The 18,851-nt window shown below is 50.3% G+C and overlaps 5 protein-coding genes across 5 annotated transcripts, besides 1 other annotated feature; 2 read left to right on the top strand and 3 right to left on the bottom strand.

The window, feature by feature from the left end:
- Positions 1–18,851: part of a sequence feature (contig 1.129 1..627835(1)) that runs on past both edges of the window.
- ANIA_11564 (uncharacterized protein) lies at positions 5,677–6,000 on the bottom strand (the record flags this gene model as incomplete). Its single annotated transcript, XM_050611996.1, has 2 exons — positions 5,677–5,750; positions 5,961–6,000. The coding sequence occupies 2 exons, from the start codon at positions 5,998–6,000 to the stop codon at positions 5,677–5,679; spliced, it is 114 nt and encodes a 37-aa protein (XP_050467962.1).
- On the top strand, positions 6,509–7,402 carry ANIA_07482 (uncharacterized protein; the record flags this gene model as incomplete). Its single annotated transcript, XM_675659.2, has 1 exon — positions 6,509–7,402. Exon 1 carries the CDS (start codon positions 6,569–6,571, stop codon positions 7,400–7,402), a length of 834 nt encoding a protein of 277 aa, XP_680751.2. The 5' UTR covers positions 6,509–6,568.
- ANIA_07481 (Iwr1 domain-containing protein) lies at positions 9,234–10,941 on the bottom strand (the record flags this gene model as incomplete). Its single annotated transcript, XM_675658.1, has 2 exons — positions 9,234–10,765; positions 10,875–10,941. 2 exons carry the CDS (start codon positions 10,939–10,941, stop codon positions 9,234–9,236), a joined length of 1,599 nt encoding a protein of 532 aa, XP_680750.1.
- On the bottom strand, positions 11,786–14,278 carry ANIA_07480 (putative differentiation regulator (Nrd1); the record flags this gene model as incomplete). The annotated part of the gene is made up of 1 exon (XM_675657.1): positions 11,786–14,278. The coding sequence occupies one exon, from the start codon at positions 14,276–14,278 to the stop codon at positions 11,786–11,788; it is 2,493 nt and encodes an 830-aa protein (XP_680749.1).
- On the top strand, positions 16,364–18,447 carry ANIA_07479 (asparagine--tRNA ligase DED81; the record flags this gene model as incomplete). Its single annotated transcript, XM_675656.2, has 3 exons — positions 16,364–16,398; positions 16,495–18,207; positions 18,321–18,447. The coding sequence occupies exons 2-3, from the start codon at positions 16,610–16,612 to the stop codon at positions 18,445–18,447; spliced, it is 1,725 nt and encodes a 574-aa protein (XP_680748.1). The 5' UTR covers positions 16,364–16,398; positions 16,495–16,609.

Genomic DNA, 18,851 nt, shown 5'->3' with positions numbered 1-18,851 from the left:
GCTGCCTTGGCACACCAGCTGCGAGTAGGATTGCTGCAAGGCTGAAGCTAGATCCCCACGAGACACGCCTCAAGGAAGGTTGAAACTCTCCAGCTGAGGACAAAGTGATGTGACGAGACGGCACTTGTTTCTGACGGCGATCAGAGGCTAATTATCTCAAAAGCAGGTTAATCCCTGTTGTTTCGTGACAGAGATTAATCTGCGTGCTCTCATTTCATTGCCCCGTGCTCAGTGCCCACATATTTCCGGAGAAGAGCCAATGGAAATACCGGATCTTGACAGATTCGATTCTCAGCGATTCTTCTCCGAGACAGATAATATGCCTCACTGGGTCACCTTGAGACGATTCCGGAATACGGGTCTGTTTGAATGCCAACGGCGATCTCCATGGAGGTCTAGGTCTACTGCTGCGCATATCTATGATACAATTAGGTGGAAGGTCCAACCTGTATCTGGTCCCCATTCCGTTGCCTTGTCATGAACCAGCCTCATGATCAAGATGATTCGGTTAATAGTCACCTCCTCGACGAATACAAGGAAAAAACCATCTCCCGTGATGTCACAAAGTCAATGTAAACCCGCTTGTAACTGCCAATGCCGATCAACGGCTCTCTTTGTTAGAGGGCCGTTGAGTACAAGCTGTGCAGCCCGTGTGCACAGCCCGACTAGTTGTGCCACTCTGGACGCCCAAGACACTAAGGGAAGTGCTACATCACGCTCAGACACCATGCAGGAAACGGATACAAACCCATAATAGCCTTATCGACCTGAGTACTCCGTGATCCGTAGGGGGACTAATTATACACTTCAGACGACAAGTGTGTTAACGAATTCCGATCTCCAATCACAACACGGGAGGAACCAACGGCGCTTAAGATATTAAGGTCTTGGTCCTTTAGGTACGGGATATGCTGGAGTACATAAATTTCGTTTCCACCTGACACGGCTATCGGTATATCTCTCCGTATGTATGATGCCTGTGCCGTGCAAGGCAAACGCACCATATACTCAGGCAGGCCAACGAAGCAGGTTAACGGAAGTGTTGCACGGCAACCTCCTCACATTCCGCGTCTGGCCGACTGATGCAATCATGACCGAAGAGTGCAATATCCCTGTACAGTTGTCGGAAGGGTCATTTGCCCTGGGGGCTGACGATGATCGACGAGGACGCTGAGCTGTGGACTGGGAACGAGGCACAAACGCTGAACGGACTTCTGCCGCTAAGCTGGACAAGCTACCGATCCTATAAGCCTTGAGCCTTTTTTAGACTTTGGCTAGTTGTCATTTATTCGCTTGGGTTGATTGCAGAACCAGGGAACAGAGAGAGCACAGGGCAAGAACGGAATTGACGCTCCGTCTGTCAACTTGATCGGTATATATGCTGACTAACCGCGCTTCAAGAATTCGAAAATCAATCTTGTTCCGCAGTTTGGCGGCTGTACTCCGGGGAAACTTGCGGACTTGACGAGGATAAAGTTTGACTATTCCGGGAAACGTTTCTTCTGAGCCGGGTGATCGGCCAATAATTCGTCATTCGGTTTCATAATATCCATTCGATAAACGAAGCATCAAATAGAATTATGAATTTACAGACCAATGGTTCCATTAGCCCCGGCCGAAACCTTAGCAGCTACGCCAAGTCATCACCTGCCGCATTCAGAATTCACATAGAAGCTGCTGAAGCCTGAGGATTCGGCGGGGCCCAGTCCACTTGGAAATGACATGATATGGCGTGAAGTGTGAAGTTTGAAGCCTGAAATGAGCATCCAATCCATGGCTGGGGATTGTTGTGGGCGATTGCCCGTTGACTCGAGCACATTGTGCACATTGTCTGGCAGGTCCCTTCAACTAATTGTCGCACCTCCAGCCTGGCCGTATCTTGTCTCGCGCTCTGTAGGCGGGGGGCTTGCGTGGAATGTCTTACTGCCATCGGGACACTGACGTTGGATCCTAATCAGCAAGAAAATTTTATACATTTCCGAGACCCTTGGTCTCGGAGTTACGCCAGGGATGCGCCTCATGTACTCCACCATCGAAATGGTGGTTTCCTGCGCTCGCATAACCACTGCCAATGTACCACGAGCTGACTAGCATACTTGAAATGCGAGTGGCTGACAGGAACGATATTCAATGGCTCGATTGTCACGTTGTCGCCTCGCCACGCCACGAGAAGGATTTGCATGGCTGGCGCTCGCCGTGACGAACGTGCGGAACGGCCCCCAAAGCCGTATTGACGGATCCTGGGTCTGCCATGGCCCATGGCCGCACATCGGTAAACTAGCGATACCACAGGATTAATATTGAAGCAGACACCTCCAATAGTCCCCGCAAAAAAAAGTTAGTTTGATTAATGGATAGAGATTTCTACGTCCTGCCTACTGGTCTTGTCCACAGACTCGTTCGAGGCGTTGAAACTGTGGCCTAATGCATAACAGGACATAGGTCCAGTATATGGGTCTTGTTTTGGGATACTGTGTTACCCTGCCTGGCTAGGATGAACAGGTTTTGTTTAGGACTGTGGTCAGTTGGAGGCTGCAAACTGCAGTGCATACCATAATCCTTGGCTTCTTTGCTCGTGCGGAGCTCGTGGGGGCCGCAGAATGGGTTAAAAATGATGGTGGAAATGATAACCGAGTAGCTGGAGTCGCTATTAGACCAATGGCTGCGACGGAGAAGTGGCTTACTCAAAGAATCTCAGAAAGTTCAGAAATGTGGAATATGATGGATACTATGGAGTAACTGCTAGAGCCTGAACCTTGGGCGAGGCTTGCCCTGTGGAACTTTTCGTGAGTATTCAAAAGACCTGCTGGAATAGCCTAGGTTATTCAACACTGACGAAAGTACTTTACAGCGAGAAAGATCACCGCCTGAGTTTGAAGCGATATGTAGTCTGGATAACTGCATACATGTTGAAGCGAGGGTGGATGTCTCATGCGACGAACATATACAGCATTGATGGAGCCGCTAAGAACGCAAGGGCTTTAAGTTCTTCACAAGAAGGAAAAAGCAAGGCGCAGTGCAGTCATGGCACGAACCCTTGGCTCACCGACAGCAGGCGTCAAGGGTCAGACAGTATTCTTAGTTCAGGCACCGCGCAATATCCTTGATTGGGAATCCAAGTGAAGCCCGCTTACTCGGACCCCTTGCTGAATAGTTATCGATATGGAGGGTCGCAAAGCTGCGAGCATGCAGATGGCAGGCGCAAATGCGGATAGCGTTGGAATGTAAGCTGAGACAGTCTGTCATTGACTGCTGCAGAACCGTTGTTGCGGCACTGGACTAAGAATGAAGACGAGGCAGACCGTGATGGCGGGATCTCCCCGGCCGTTCACCCCCCATTGGTCCTCGTATATTTGTGGCCCAGCCTGGGCCCGTCAGAATCAGAGTGGCTCACAGGCTTGAGCCAAGGCTCCGCATGCTCCGATCGAATCGAGTGTTCTGGAAGTCGATCTGAGACCATAACAAGGAGCTGATCTGCTCTGGGTTGCCTAATTCGAAACGGGTTATTAGAGTGTAAGGAAACTGTAAGAGAAGTGTAAGACCGAGATTGCCCTACCTACAAATGTAACCATTCCACTGACTCTCATAGATTCGATGAAGAAAAAGCAGAAAAGGATTCTTCAGCCAAGAAAGGGGTGGAGAGCGATTGCGATGGAGGACGGAAGTCTGAGACAGGCGGAGAATCCTACACCTGCCCGAATTCCGAGTGTCGAGATACTCCGGAGAAGGCCCGAATGCGTACCGCGGTTGGCCCACTCAATGACACCGACCAGTCTATCAGAACCTCAGTCACAAACGGCCCTTGCCTGGTAGGAGTCATCAGGGCTGTCGTGGCGGTCAGGCGAGCCAAATTGAGCTTCAGACTGAACACCTTTTTTGGAGATGTCTCATTGCAGAAATTAAACTGATGCAATGTGGCTAGACGCAGCCATCTAGCTTCAACAATGCCACACTCACGTGACTGAAATCGACTGCGGGTCTGCGTTGGCGACAGGAGCGACAACCAAGGTCTGGTCCAGGCTAGCGGTGATTTGTAGGGGGACTTTGGTTCCGACTCCAGTTTTCTGAGCTATGGGGGTGATCCTTGGCTGCTCGATAGACTGGAGCGCCTTACCAGACTGGGAAGGGAGCTGCTTGAAGAATATGAATCCTGCGATCTACACGACAGACTGCCGGCGAAAGATGGCGAGAATGTCTCGCAGTGCAAGCTCTGACAGGTCAGGGTAAGGTTTCCTCGGAGGATGACATCTGACAGCAAACAGTCAAGCCTGACAGCCTGACAAAACCAGCGATCAGCGACAACGACTCGTCAGCGGTCAAGGAAGATGCGACCCTGACTCGGGACCTTTCGCGGTTTCGCCTCATAAGTGAGTGTATCGTGACATCGGCTTCGATGATGTGACGGACTGTGATGGATCCGCTCGGAGTTCCCCGTGCCAGGCTCGGAGCGCCCAAAGAATCGATTTTCCATCAGGAGCTGCGCCTAGCGAGGAGAACCCTTCTGGTGGCAGTGGGGGTGGATTGTGACTTGTGATCTAAAGCTTGCGCTTGCGCGCCTTGACTGTGCCGCAATTCAGGCCCACAACTTCTCCGTCTTGGCCTGGATTCTTCTGACGAAGCTCTGCGCGGCAAGCATCTGCGACCCTTATTTAAAAATGGGTGTTCTCTGTCCGGATTCCAAAACGGAACCGATCTTCAGGCTGATACGAGGGAACTGAGATCGGCCCACCTAGGAATCTGGTCAGCGTGACAAATCTGCCTGTGGAGATGATGTATGCGTCTGTGTCTCGATGTATGAGTCTGCGTTCCATGACGCTGTCACGACACCGAACAGGGGAAGTAGATAAGCACATAAATGCGGAGGCAAATCGTCTGAGTCCTTGCAGCAAGCAGCTCAGCAAGCAGCCCAGAAAGCAACGACAAACGAAGACCAAAGTAGTGATATGTCTGTGATTTCAGACGGGGATTGAAACTCTGACTTTGCGTTGGCTGAGGACGTGACTATGGGTGCGCTCCATATGCAGGTGCCAGGATAGTGTCATGTCCTGTCAGTTGATCCGTAGACGCCAGCGAGAGAGCTATTTCTGAGTTGAGCGATTGTCAGATCTCGGCTTCAATCTTGACTCTTGAATGATATTAATATAGCCTGTCATACGTTAAAGTAACGCTGTGATTCGCCCGGCCGCCTCTGACGAAATGATGTACATACGGCCAGTCTGCGTTTCTCTGGAAGAGACTGCGCGAGGATGAGTTGGCAAGCGTGCAGATTGACATCTAGACTGCAGGCATGAGACCCAGACCTGCAGTTGTGAAGAGTGTGAGGCCGAAGATTTGTTCCTCCTGTCCTGCGCCCCACTCACATTATAACCATGGCTGCTGCTCATTGGCTGGGCCGTCCCCGAGGGGACGGTACCCTAGTAAAAGCCACCGTGCTTCCGCGGCCAATCAGGGCGGGGCCATCTGTTGGTTTCCAACCCCTCCTGACTGCCATTCGACTCGTTATTCTCACTTTTCAGCTGTTTTACTATTTCCGTTCTCTCACCCTGAGACCTTTAGAATCAAGGTAATACAGAGTATGACTTGGTACTGACAGCACTGCTTTCAGGACTGTCCGGGCCGCCGCTTCCCGCAGTCGCAGTCGAGCCAGAGCGAGAAATTCTCGTCCCCGATAGCTTCTTAGATCCTAGCAGCCGCCCGCCAGGCCGTTGAGTGAGGTGACTGTCTTTTCTCAACTAGGAGATTGCGCACCCCTGTACATACCTTGTAGCTTGTCGATGCCTAGAGGAGGAACGTACATATTGACAGCAGTCTAGACTTCAAATAAATTGGGTATGCACGCGTATTTGTCCTGCTCGCCGTTTAATGTCGTCAATCACCTTCTTCAACCGAATTTCTTTATTTGACTGAGGCTCCTCTGGACTGTGCTGGAGGGGGAAAAATACAGGTATCCATCAATTTACCCGATCTAACGGTATCTGTGCCGAGGAGGAGGCAAATCATTTTAATATGATTTAATTAATTGGATTTATTATCAATTGGGATTTATTATTTTTTTATTTTTGCATTTTTGGAATCTGATTTCGGTTCTGAGCTCTGTCATTCTATCATTGGTACTCTGGGAGAGAAACTCTAGTACGAGGTACAGTGCATTTATGTGTGCCTCTGCCTTATTTCTCGTTCTCATCATCTCACTCACCCCGTTTTCGACTTCAACGCACCTACGCTCATCAACCAAAAGCACGCTTTCCTATCCTGTCTGTTGCCGCAGACGCTCCGCAGCACAGCGCATCTGGCTTGGACGATATTCGCTAAACGCGAACAGGGGCGGTTCTCAGCGCAGTTTGTGACAGGCCAGGCAGTTCCAGGGATTTGGTACGGTGCATGGATACTGTGACTCCTAAACTCGTCAAAACCCCCAACCGGATCGACTCTGCCTGTTGGTGTTTTCTGATGCGAGCCTCTTAAGCGCGCCTCCTCCCGTTTTCCCCGTCCGTTCTGCTTCCCATCACTGGATTTGACACCTCCCATCAGCACGCAACATTGATTGATTGATTGATTTCCGAGCAATATGACTGAACTCTCTCCTCGTCCAAGCCGCAGCATGGCTATTGACTCCCTGCTCAACCCACAAGGGGAGGCAGAAAAAGCAGGCTCGATTTCACTTCCGAGCATGCACTATGGCGCTGGCTCTGGGCCTCTAACACCACACTCACAATATCCACCCTACTATCCACGGAGCCCAACGCACTATTTCCACGGCTCTGAAAATCAACACCATCATCGCAATCATCATCACCATTACAACCCTTACCAACATAGTCACAGTCAGATCCAGGATCATCGTGACCCATACGCCTCATACCACCATTCAACAAACTCATCGCCAGAACCATACTCCCGAGACCGCTACTCTTCAGTCTCCAGCAGCACCTCCAGCTCGAACGGCCACCACAGCCACCACTCCCACAGCAACGGCACCTCGGTCTCAGGTAGTGGAGGAGGCCGCGAAGGCCGCCGCCAACCGCGCCCCAAGTATGAAGAAGAAGAAATGTACTTCATCTGGTACCAGCGCGTTGACCTTGGCCAGGAGTGGAAGGAAGTCCGCGAGTCCTTTAACCGGCAGTTCCCAGAGCGCCCGCGGAAAGGGTTCCAGGGGATCCAATGTAAATTCTACCGCTTTATCAAGGAGAAGAAGTGTCCGACGCTGAGGGAGCAGCGGCGCATGCGCGATGGCGAGTTCGTCTCTGGTCAAGCGCCTCATGCTCTGTCTCATCCTTCATCGGATTCGGCGTCGGGCTACGGGGGAAAGCCCCAGTTTGGCGTCGTTGAGTGGATGGGCGTCTGGTATCCTTGGATGAGGGAGAATCAGGAGGAGGTGATGAGGAAGCGGTTGGCGAGGTGATGCCGGCCATCGATCATCTCCGCTTTTCGTCTTTTCCTCGTTTGCTTACTCCTTTAATATTATATCTTTTAGCATTTGCACCACGGCCGATAACACCTTTTCTTCGCATCACTCGACGCTCTCTTGAAGCTGGCCAGCGACAAGAACTCGAGTCCAGAGCCAATATCCTTATCTTCTACACTTCCCATTCACTGTCTGCTTTTTTCACGATCATATGACATGCTCAGTCATTGGGAGGCTCTCTGAATTCTAGCATGCATATGATGGACAAAACCATCATGTTATGATACCTCGATACCGATATCAATCTCGTTATGTTCACTTGGAGCGTTGGTCTATTCGCTGAATGAATCCATCAAATTCAACAGAGCAGTCAAATTCATAGAACAGAAGGCTATCAAGTTAGCAGCCGTCGCAGAAATCAAACATAGACGTTGCGATTCACCGTAAGAGGAAAAATCAAGGCCTGAAGGTGAATCCAATCGTACCAGCCGTCACTTCAATCCTTGTACTTTATAGAATACGACTTCACGTGATTTCTCCAACCCTTGTACTCTGCCTAGTGGCAGAGATCATACGATATTCCTCAGCACATGATATTTTGATCAGGTAGACAGCATTCCGTTATCGAGGACAGAAAATCGTATTTGTGTGATGGGACCTGCCCAAGGAACGAGATGCTACTTTCATATCAAATCTATTGTACTGCTGAGCACCTCCCTAAAGCTTTAGGTGCGTCTGCGGAGCTTGATAATTACTACAGGTGGGTGGTGTGGAGAGGATTAGACTGTAACGTATGATACCTTACTGTCACATTCCGACTTTAGGTCCTCGCCAAGCAAGAATGATAATCCACATGTTGGTCCGAGCGTACAAGTTCAAGCTTCAGGGTGGCCATAAATTACAGAGCACGAAGAATGGCTCGACAAGAATGTACTTGCCTCTGAGGTTCTACTCACTATGTCATGCTAGGCAGTTACTTATCCTTAGCTTCTAGTGCGGAATACTGCTTTACAAAAGCCCTCGTAAAAATTTCCATTTTAGTTATTTTCACTGCTTACAAGAAGTCAACCCGTGTCTGTGCCCGACCCTGTCCCGTCCGCCCGCCAGGATCGACTATTTGGTTTATTCAGCTCGCTCGTAAGACGGGTCGGGAGTCAGCAGTCAGCACTCTGTGCTGTGCAACAATCGCCCATCAAGGAAGCAAATCTGTAGCCCGGACTAGCGGATAAGAAAAGACAAAAAGGACGGATCTGGAACGTATGGATCAAGTAGGTAAATTTATTCCTTCATTATTGTTTATTGCTATCCGTGCAGCCTTCAACGAGTGACTGTGACACCCACGAGATGGAAAAAGTAATATGACCGGCGTATCTGCAGAGCAATCCTTCTCGCTCGCGTGGGAGAAGGGTCAGTCGCATAGTGTTCGAGATTGTGGTTGGCATTGCGCGGTTAGGTTGATGATAGCCGGCAATTGATAGGATTTCAAAGGATGAAGGATTCAAGTGGTGGCCATTTCAGTGTTAGTTATCCTATGAGAAACTGTTCACATCCTCCATGCGTGACCCGCATTGTTAGGATTTAGATGACTGAAGGATGTGATCATCCGTGTCGCTCACAGATCTTATTTGTCTTCAGGCCTGCAGAATTCTGAAGGAGAGGACGGAACCGCATATTGAAAACCACAACTTGGTCAGCTCGCAAGCCAATCCGCAAATACCGCACCATTGGATTCCAAGGAGCTATATGTGCACTCTCTCTGCGCATGGCTGTAGTAGGAAGTTGCGGTGACATCAAAGTTTGAAAAGAAGCTTGAAATCCAAAGATTCCATTACCAATCTTCATCAGACTCTACGTGCGACCGTCCGTATCGGTGACCCAATCCGTCAGCACCACCTTCGCTGCCGGAGCCGTCCCAGTCAAATTCCTCGTCATCGGATCCGTGTCGGTATTTTCTGTAGATCGCTGCTGCATCGTCCTCCTCGTCGTCCCAAGATAGTTCCTCGTCCGGATAGTCATTTGCAGGATTATTCTCCGCTATTAAAGCAGTCCCATTAGCTTCAGGCATCCGCATCAAACTAGAAGGTAACTCACCGTTAGAGTCCCCATCTTCGCTATCCCACTTATCCTCGTCATCCTCATCCTCCGCAAAGTCGTCCCAGTACATCTCATCCTCCGGCGTAATGACGATAACGCCAACATCCTGACGACTGCTATCGATCCCATGGTGCCGCAGCCATGTTTCTTGGTCTAATTCAATACTAGCTAGCGGGTCCATAAAGCCCTTGTCTGGGAGCCGATGACGGATGTAGGTGTCGTAAACATAATCCTCATCACTTTCACCACCGTCTTCGTGCTCCGATTGATGGTTGACCCTCTCAGGTTCTGGCGCTGGCGGTGCGGTTCGATGCTTGTTAGGAACCCGCGGCTGATGTTTCAGCGGAGGCTTAGGCACCGCAGGGCGAGTCGGAGAGGGGGCGGCGTATTGATTCGAACTTGTTGGCTCTGCCTCCATTTCCCCGTCTAGCTCTAGTGCGATTCGCTCGAACTGGCTTGCCAATCTGTCCGATTCCTCCTCCCAATTACTCTGGCGAGCCTGCGCTTCCTTCTCAAGCACTTGGGAAATATGATCTTTAGCAGCAGAAATTGCCTTTTGCCGCTCCGCTCGCCACTTCTTCTCGGCTTGATTTACCACCGGCCGCTTTCGAGGACGAGAAGGCGTCTCTTCTTGGGCCAGGGACATAGCAATGTCTGCTCGAGCGGCTGCATCTGCAACCAGAGAAGCTCGCCTGGAATGTGGCTCACGCCGCAGCTTTTCCACCAAGACAACCACGGCACTATCTGCTCTGCGTTTCTGGACGCCTCCGCCTGTAGTACGTAGAGGGCTCATGGGCGTGCCACTTCGTGAAATCTGGAATCGACGTATCGAGGGAGTACCTCGTTCGGTTGAAGCAGAAGATACTACCCCTTCGCGGGTTGGCGCCGAATCGCTCTTATGTGATATAGTTGTGGTAGCTTCAGTCTCTGGCTTTAGCGAACCCGGCGAACCATGTAGAGCATTTGCCAGTTTATCCTCAGCCTGCTTGCGGGCAGCCGCAATTCTCTTTTGTTCACGAAGTTCTGCCCCTGGTGACGTTGCTCTCACCATAGGCACGACGGGCCCACTGGCGGTGTTTGTAGTCTTGGGCTGATGAAGACTGCTCACGGAGCGAGGAGTTCGAATGACCCTCTGCGGCCCAGAGTGCGATAGGTGAGCAGAGCTAGTTCCATGGGCATTATAACCGTTATTACCGTTCACAGTGACTCGTTGGAAAACAAAGTCTGTAAACCGACGCTTGGTCTGATGCAGATCAGACTGGATATCTGAGCCCAAATCAGTCTTACAGAATTACAGTAACGGGCTTACAAGAATGCGCCTGTTTATAAACCGTGATTTTCTCGCTGTTCAGGAAACGGGCGAGAAAGCACTTACATAATGTGTCTACCGGTTCTTCCTCTCGGCGCCGTTTGATGCTGATTTGTTCGGGTGGCAAAGACATTTCGAGTCAGTAAGCAGTTCAGCCCAGTCAGATAGACGCAATGAACATAAAGGATGTTAGGAAGGCGAAGATAGACGATGGCGGTGGTGCTGAACATTGTCGTTACTGAAACGCGGCTTGGGGTTCTTCCGTTCCGCAACTTCTTCAATGGGCTTAAACACCTGCTTGCAGTCTGGAATACTTCCATAGCATATTGCTCACAAACCATAACTCAGAAGCACTGTGACAACACAGGCGAATCCAGGTTTAACTTTACTATGGTTGCTATAGCACACAATTATATAATCAGACCTCTAATGTCGTTGATATTGTATTTCTGCTCTATACCACCTCTTCTCCCCAATGGCTCACAATCTCATTTCGTTCTTAATGATTACCCTCGGAAGTACTCGAGCTTCCCTCCACCATCATGCGTTAGGAATGCTGTAATCCCGGATTATTTCTGACATCACATATGCAATAAGAGACCGAGACATAGAAACAGACCAGAGCCATACCAGTCCATGGTGTAGCCAAGATCCCATTCTCAGAGGCAAAGAGAATTAAGCAAAATTGTAAAAGTCAAGAACAAATGAGAAAACAGAGAAATGAAGGGGGAAATGTATCATATCCAGCTAGCAATACATGTGAATGGTATAAGCAAAGGGAATTAAAACATTAATAATGGGGTTGATCTGGAATGTGATACTGACATCAAAAGGGCAAAAGCAAGACGAAACCAATACAGTAGAAACGAAGCAGAATGAAGGATATTCCAGTTTCAGGATGTTTCAGGATGCAGAAAGGATCAACCGTAGCAGATGAAGATAATGGGAAGGGAAGAAATATTCAAAAACTGGCGTGCTTATTTGGCCCCAATCTCCTCTTCTGCCCAGCCAGGCAATGAGTTCTCGTTATGAATGGCCAACCCGAAGCCGGAGTGGTTGAGCCCTCCAAGAGCAGAGTTGAAGCCCGAGAAGCTGCTCTGAGGGTGATGGGACGCTCCAGAACGACCTGGGCCAGGTTGACCAGAAATAGGACCAAATGGCTCTTGAGAGAATGATGGTAAGCTCACAGCCCGCGAATGCTGAGCACGGGGAACGCTGAGGCTGCTAGTGCTTGCAGTGGCATGGTGACCGGAGCTGGCGGAGCTGTTGCTGATGTTGAGGAAACCGTTCGTAGATGGCTTGTGCTGATGCAAGGGAGCATCGATACTACCATTGGTGAGTTCGCTAGTGGTTCCGTTATAAAGGGATTGTTGATGGTGATGGCTGGGTTGGGGCTGAGATTGTAGAGCCGTCAGTGTAAGGGAATCGTTCAGGCGGTCTTCCTGTTCCTGAACCTGCTGCGTAGACATTTGGTTGAGGTACATCGTTAATGGGTTATTAGGGCCATTGTTCAAAATGCTGGACGGAGATGTTACGGTCTGAAGCGGGTGTCGGTTCGGTTGGCCGTTCTGAGATCCCGTAGAGCCAGGAGCGGGTGAAAGTGCCGGGCGCGTTGGACTAGGCTGCGCGCCAGGTTGGCCAAGGGTATGGAAACCATTGAGGGCTGGTGAGGGTGACTGCGGGCCCTCAAAACCACCGCCATTGCGGGTTTGCTGTCCAGCATTACCTGTCTGACGAGGTGGGTTTCCACAGCGGTCTTTCCCGAAGTTGATTTTGAAACGCCGGTACTCCTCCCGGTTTCGCATGCCCTCGATGGCTTTTATTGCGTTCGCGATGTTGGTAAAATTAACAAAGGCACAGCTTTTCTCTCGAAGCGTGTTTACCAACTCGATCTCTCCGTACTCTGAGAAGTCTTGACGCAGACGATCTTCAGCCCACGATTCATCTAGGTTGCCGACATATACGTTGCGAGATGCACCGCCACTGACGGCAAGTGCAATCGCAGGAGGAAGAGGTCCGGAGTGTTTACCCCAGCCAATCTTCAGCCGCCTGTTGTGAATCATGAGCCCCTGTAGGTTGCTGAGAGCGTAGAAGGAAGCAGCTGATGTCGGGTCAATAAATGTGACAAAGCAAATATGCTTGTCCGGAATGTATCGAATATGGTGTAAGAGGCCTCCTCGCACCACGTTGCAAATCTCTTCAATGGTAGTCTCAGGGTGGATGTTGCCAAGGTAGATAGTCCGGTTTCCAAGGTTGTTGACACCGCCAGCGGAGGTAGCCACCGCCGCCGCAGCCACAGATTGCTGGGCTAGAGCGTTGGTGATCAGGTCCCGGTCCGCCGAGTTGAGAATATGCGCATATCCCGGCGCGATTCCCAGGAACTGTGCAGCATTTTGCTGCTGTGTCTTCGAGACATAGGCGCATCGATCCTTGCCATAAAAGACACGCCGGGGAGTCTGCCATTTCGTTTCCTGAGGAAGCTGGGAAACGGCTTTCATGGCGTTCGTAATGGACAAGAAATGGACGAAGCCAATGGCCTTTTCCTTCACAATCTTCACGGTATCGATTGGGCCAAATTTCCCAAGCTCTTCCCGCAACTCATCCTCTGTTGTCTCCTCCGGTAGATTTCCAAGATATACATTACGCGACGCTCCCGATTGTTGGACTGCCAGGGCGACGGAGGTAGGAACCTGCGACGGCTTACCCCAGCCAACCTTGATGTCGTTACCCTTGATGGCTAGTTTTTTGAGAATGGCGTCTGAGTGAAAGTGGGTGGCTGAGTTACTGTCCAAAAACGAGATGAAGGCGCAGTTCTTGTCCGGAAGCAAGCGAACAGACTCAATTTGACCGCTCCGAACATGGTTAAGGATTTCCTCTGCTGGAGTCTCCGGGGGAATGTTGCCAAGGTATACAGTCCGGCTAGTACCAGAAAGAAGACCAGGGGTTACAGCCGCAGCAGGGCTTCCGTATGCAGTATTTCCAAGTCCGCCCAGACCACCGACAGGAGACTGAGGACCAGCTAATATCTGCTGATTACCCAGACCTTCCGCAGCCAGCAAATTCGAGTACAGACCAGCGTTGTGCGAACCCTGCGTCGGGCTGCCTAGTTGGTTCTGTGCTCCTTGTCCCGAAGGGTTCTGAGGGAAGCCACCGTAGTTCGTAAACTGAGGCGAGGTGAACGCGGAAGGGGTTCCGGGCTGGAATGGACTACCGAGTAGCAGCTGGGAAGGAAGAAGGGGAGTGAAGTTCATATCAAACGCGGTGCCCGAGGTCGCCATATTATCGGCCGTACTCGAAGTGGCAGTCGTGTTGATGGCGGGAATGTTTATTCGACGGTGGTTCCGGTCCGACAATCCTTGCAACGGAAGGTTGTTCGAATTATATGCTCCGTGGGAGAATCCAGTACTGTCTGCACTCAGGTGAGAAAACTTCAGACGACTCGGGATGTTTGAGGCATCGGATGTTTGCATGGCGAGGGGAGCGAAGGGATACAGCCGTCTCCTGAGTAAGGAGCTCGAGAGGAGCGACGGGAGGAACACAAGAAAGCGAAGAAAATGGAGAATACGAGTTATCAAATATGAAGTGGAAAAATAGTAAGAAAAGAGTAAAAGACGAAGAAATATGGGGTTGAACGTCGCCCCGAGAAGAGAAGTGGAAAATCGAGAAACGGGAGCTCCGAGTAGAGCAGCGAAGAAGAATGAGTGACGAGAAGCAAAAGAATAAAATGTCACAGCGCGAAAGGAAAGGTCCCAATGGAGACGTGTCTAAACGGGAGTCTAGTGGTCAATTGGAATGTGCATTGGGGAAGGGTAGGTGGAAAGGAGAGAGACGGACTGACCTTCAGCACCCGAGCTGTTAGCGTTGGCTGGTCAGTAATAATAGGGGCTAGTTGGACTCAACACCGCCAAATACTAAATAGCTCCGACAAAGCCGCAACACTATTGCGCAGAAGATATCGAAGAAATACTGAAGAGAAGTAAGGGTAAAAGAAAAAAAAAAAAAGAAGAAGGATGTTATTTACTCGCAGTCGTTGAGGGGTCAAAGGGTCTGCGGAATGACAGCATGCGGACAGACATAAAATGAAGACAGAGAATGGCCTGAAGCTATTGAGCTCGAAGTGGATAAGCGCAAATGTCACGGACAAAAAGCGAAATGAGCTAGACGTCAAAACAGAGTGCAGAACCCACTAACGAAAGGGTCGAAGTTGTAATTAGGAACCCAAAAGGGGTAAAGGGGTGATTTGGGGATGGGGAACAATAAACTCCAGACAAATCTGATATGGCCTATAAAACGAGCATCAAACAAGACTCAATCCGAAATAAAATGCAGTCCTCGAGGTGAGAATTACCAAAAGGAAGGTGGTGAGACTTTGGATGGCAAGTCATCCAGGAGAAGGGTATGAGAAGACGGGAATGAAGTATGGAGGCACTCTGTAATTTGACGCTTTACAGGGGACAAGAAAAAGGGGCACAAGGTGGAATATTCAGGCACACTGTCAAAGACAAAGGAGAACCAATTCGGCTAAATCATAGAACATACAGCAATTAATTTGTAAATAAAAGTGCCTGTTACCTTGAATTGATTTTGAGGCGTTCCCTGGTTCCGAGTCCAAACATCACATGGCTTAAGCTGGGGAACTCTCATCCGAAGCAGATCGTCACCGCCACGAAATGATCTGATATCGCGAGGCCGATCTAAATCTTGGTAGCACGGCCCATCTCCCGTCAGCTCCGTGCTCAACCCATGAAGTTGCTCTATCGCTGTTTCTCGCTTGGTGGCTAATAATAACCCATTCTGACAAGGCTCGGCTGTGAAGAGAAAGCGGGGGAACGCCCCAGAAGTGGTCCGAGGACATCATGTCGTATAGTCATGATTCATGATATCTCGACTGGAAAAAAAAAATGCGACCTTTGCTGACTTATAGTATCAAGAAAACGAACTCAAAAAGAAGGTTGTAGCATTGGTTCTTCCATTATAGCACAGAGATATCAATGCAGAAAACCAAGAGTAATGCGAGAGAGCTGTGGTGGGGTTCTTTAGAGCTGAAGAATCCCGTCGATTATGGCAATGGGGCCGAGGAGGCTCAGTTCGGCTCAACCTATATCCATTCCGGCTCCAGAACTGGAGTGTAGTATAGGCATACTCTAGCCTGTGCCTCGCTCTTAACTGTCTCCGAGAACATATTGCAGACCTGAGTTGTAACTATACCTGGCGGACCTAAAAAAAAGGTGTTCATATCACTCTTTGATCTGTTAGGAAATCAACGTACGCCTCAATAGTGCGGGACTCGGGGGCTCTCCAGTTTGCATTAATATCAACGTCGTAGCTCCAGAAAATGCTTAAGTATACATAGATTAGCTGAAGAAAAACAAGAGCTATACTTTTGTCCTTGGTGTCCTTCACTGCAAAACAAGTACTCCATGCGAAATACTCTGTAGCCCGCATCAATCTGAAGATAGGCCTTATCAAAAGTGCCTGAGGCAGAAACTGTAAAATTACCCCTCCGGCAATTGATAACCAAAAGGAATCTTTTTTCACCTCTTCTTCTGTGGGCTTGCCATTTTCCATCGGTCGACTGCTTAGGCACTAGGTAAGTTATCACCGCAAAGCCATTGACTATTTACAGTTGTCCGCTTTGCAGGCCAACCCATTGCTGTTCTCAGAAATGCTAATTCGTGTGACTCAGACCCTAGATTGACTCACAATCTAATCTCCCCAATCTTGCACGAATCCTACACAACCCGTCGAACAGATTGACAGGAGTTCCTCACTCGAGAACAAACATTGTCAACTCACTCGTAATGGCGTCCATCTACATTGATGAAGACGCTGGTAGGGACGACCAGACTGCTAACGGTTCCGAGTCCGCCCCTTACAAGACTCTCCTTCACGCCTTTCTGCAGCATGATCCTTCTGAGGGCACTCAATACCTGACTCGCAAGTCCTTGACTGAGCCCACCGGTGAAGGAGCTGACCCAGAGTCGAAGCTGGAGTGGAAGCCAGCGACCAAGTCAGCGATCAAGAAGGCAACGAACCTGCTTGAACAGCGGAAGAAGAAGGCCGCAAAGGAACAACAGTTGGCCATTCGTGAAAAGGAGGAGGCGGAGAAGCGCCGACTTGTCCTTGAGGAGGCGAAGAAGGTCGTGATCAAAGAAGACACGTCGCTTCCCAAGCCTGTGAGGATCCGCTTGGATGTGACCGACCCTGCTATTGTGAAGTTGGGCTCCCCAGAGTCAGATACCCCTGGCACACGCGTACGGGTTCTGGGACGAGTCCATCGCCTGCGCTCTCAGAAGGATATGATCTTTCTTACCCTTTCCGATGGCTACGGCTATTTGCAGTGTGTTCTGACGGGCGATCTGGTCAAGACCTACGATGCTATGACTTTAACTCTCGAAACGTCTATTGCCCTCCATGGAGAGATGCGGGCCGTCCCTCCCAAGCAGCACGCGCCCAATAACCGTGAACTTCACGTGGACTTCTACACGATCATCGGCCGTGCCGCCGGTGACAAGGAGGCGATCACCACACGTGTGGCCCATGACTCCGACCCTCAGACTCTGTACAACAACCGCCACCTTGTTCTTCGTGGTGAGACTGCTTCGTCAGTGATGAAAGTCAGGGCTGCGACCCTGAAGGCCTTTCGTCAGACATTCGACGAGCTGCGCATGACTGAAGTAACTCCACCGGCCATGGTTCAAACACAAGTTGAGGGAGGAAGCACCCTATTCAAGTTCGACTACTACGGCGAGGACGCCTACTTGACCCAGTCTTCTCAGCTCTATCTTGAGACTTGTATTCCGTCTCTAGGAGATGTCTTTTGCGTCTGCCCATCCTTCCGTGCGGAGAAATCTCTCACCCGCCGCCATCTCTCCGAGTACACTCACATCGAGTCCGAGCTAGACTTCATCGAATTCACGGACCTCCTCGACCACCTTGAGGCCGTCATCTGCCGTGTCCTGGAGATCGTCCTAGCCGACCCTGTCGCCAAACCCATCATTGCGCAACTCAACCCCGGCTTCCAGATGCCCAGCCGCCCATTCCTCCGCATGAAGTACTCCGACGCCATCGAGTGGCTGCGCGAGCACGAAATCCCCAACGAAGAAGGCAAGCCTCACGAGTTCGGCGACGATATCGCCGAAGCCGCGGAGCGCAAGATGACCGATATCATCAACCGCCCCATTTTCCTCACGCACTTCCCGGCCGAAATCAAGGCCTTCTATATGAAGAAGGACCCTGAAGACCGCCGTGTCACTGAGAGTGTCGACGTCCTGATGCCCGGTGTTGGTGAAATTGTTGGTGGAAGTATGAGGATGGACGACTGGGACGAGCTGATGGCCGCTTACAAGCACGAGGGCATGGACCCTTCTCCTTATTACTGGTATACTGACCAGCGCAAGTAAGTTTCATCCCCCTAGCTCTTCAGCGTCCGATCCGGCTCAGAAGGATGCCGAGTCCCTGTGTCCGGGTCGACTTCATATATTTGCGGAGTTGAGTACTAATATTTACTAGGTACGGAACATCACCCCACGGTGGTTACGGTCTCGGTCTGGAGCGTTTCCTTGCTTGGCTGTGTGCCCGATACACGGTGCGGGATTGCTCCTTGTACCCCCGTTTCACAGGACGATGCACCCCTTAGATCTGTTGTATTTAAGTAGTGGGAAGAACCACGCCCAACATCTTTTTTTTTTTCATAGAATTGAGGCGATATGTATGCTCTCTCCCACCATTTTGAGTGTTGAAGTCTATCCTGATATCCCAGTATGCAATTGTATCGGCTCCAAACTCTATCAGCAAGCGATCCATGCACGGCCTTACTTCGCCTTGGAAGTGGGATATTTCGAGGGCCCTAGCTACTACTTTTCTAAAGGTTGACCCAAGGAAATATTTTAGACCTGGCGTAGTAACAATGGGACCTGTAATAGTTTGCTGTCTCTGACGATGATGCAAGCTAGTTTGTAAAAACACTTTATTACAACACGGCACTATCTTGGCTGCATCCTCAGAATATAGATACTGTTGTGCGGGGGCGGGGTTGGCTAG

The sequence above is a fragment of the Aspergillus nidulans genome, chromosome IV, assembly GCF_000011425.1.
Source record: "Aspergillus nidulans FGSC A4 chromosome IV".
Classification (NCBI taxonomy): domain Eukaryota; kingdom Fungi; phylum Ascomycota; class Eurotiomycetes; order Eurotiales; family Aspergillaceae; genus Aspergillus; species Aspergillus nidulans.
The sequence above is the reverse complement of the archived record's forward strand: the minus strand, read 5'-3'. Positions and strand labels throughout refer to the sequence as shown.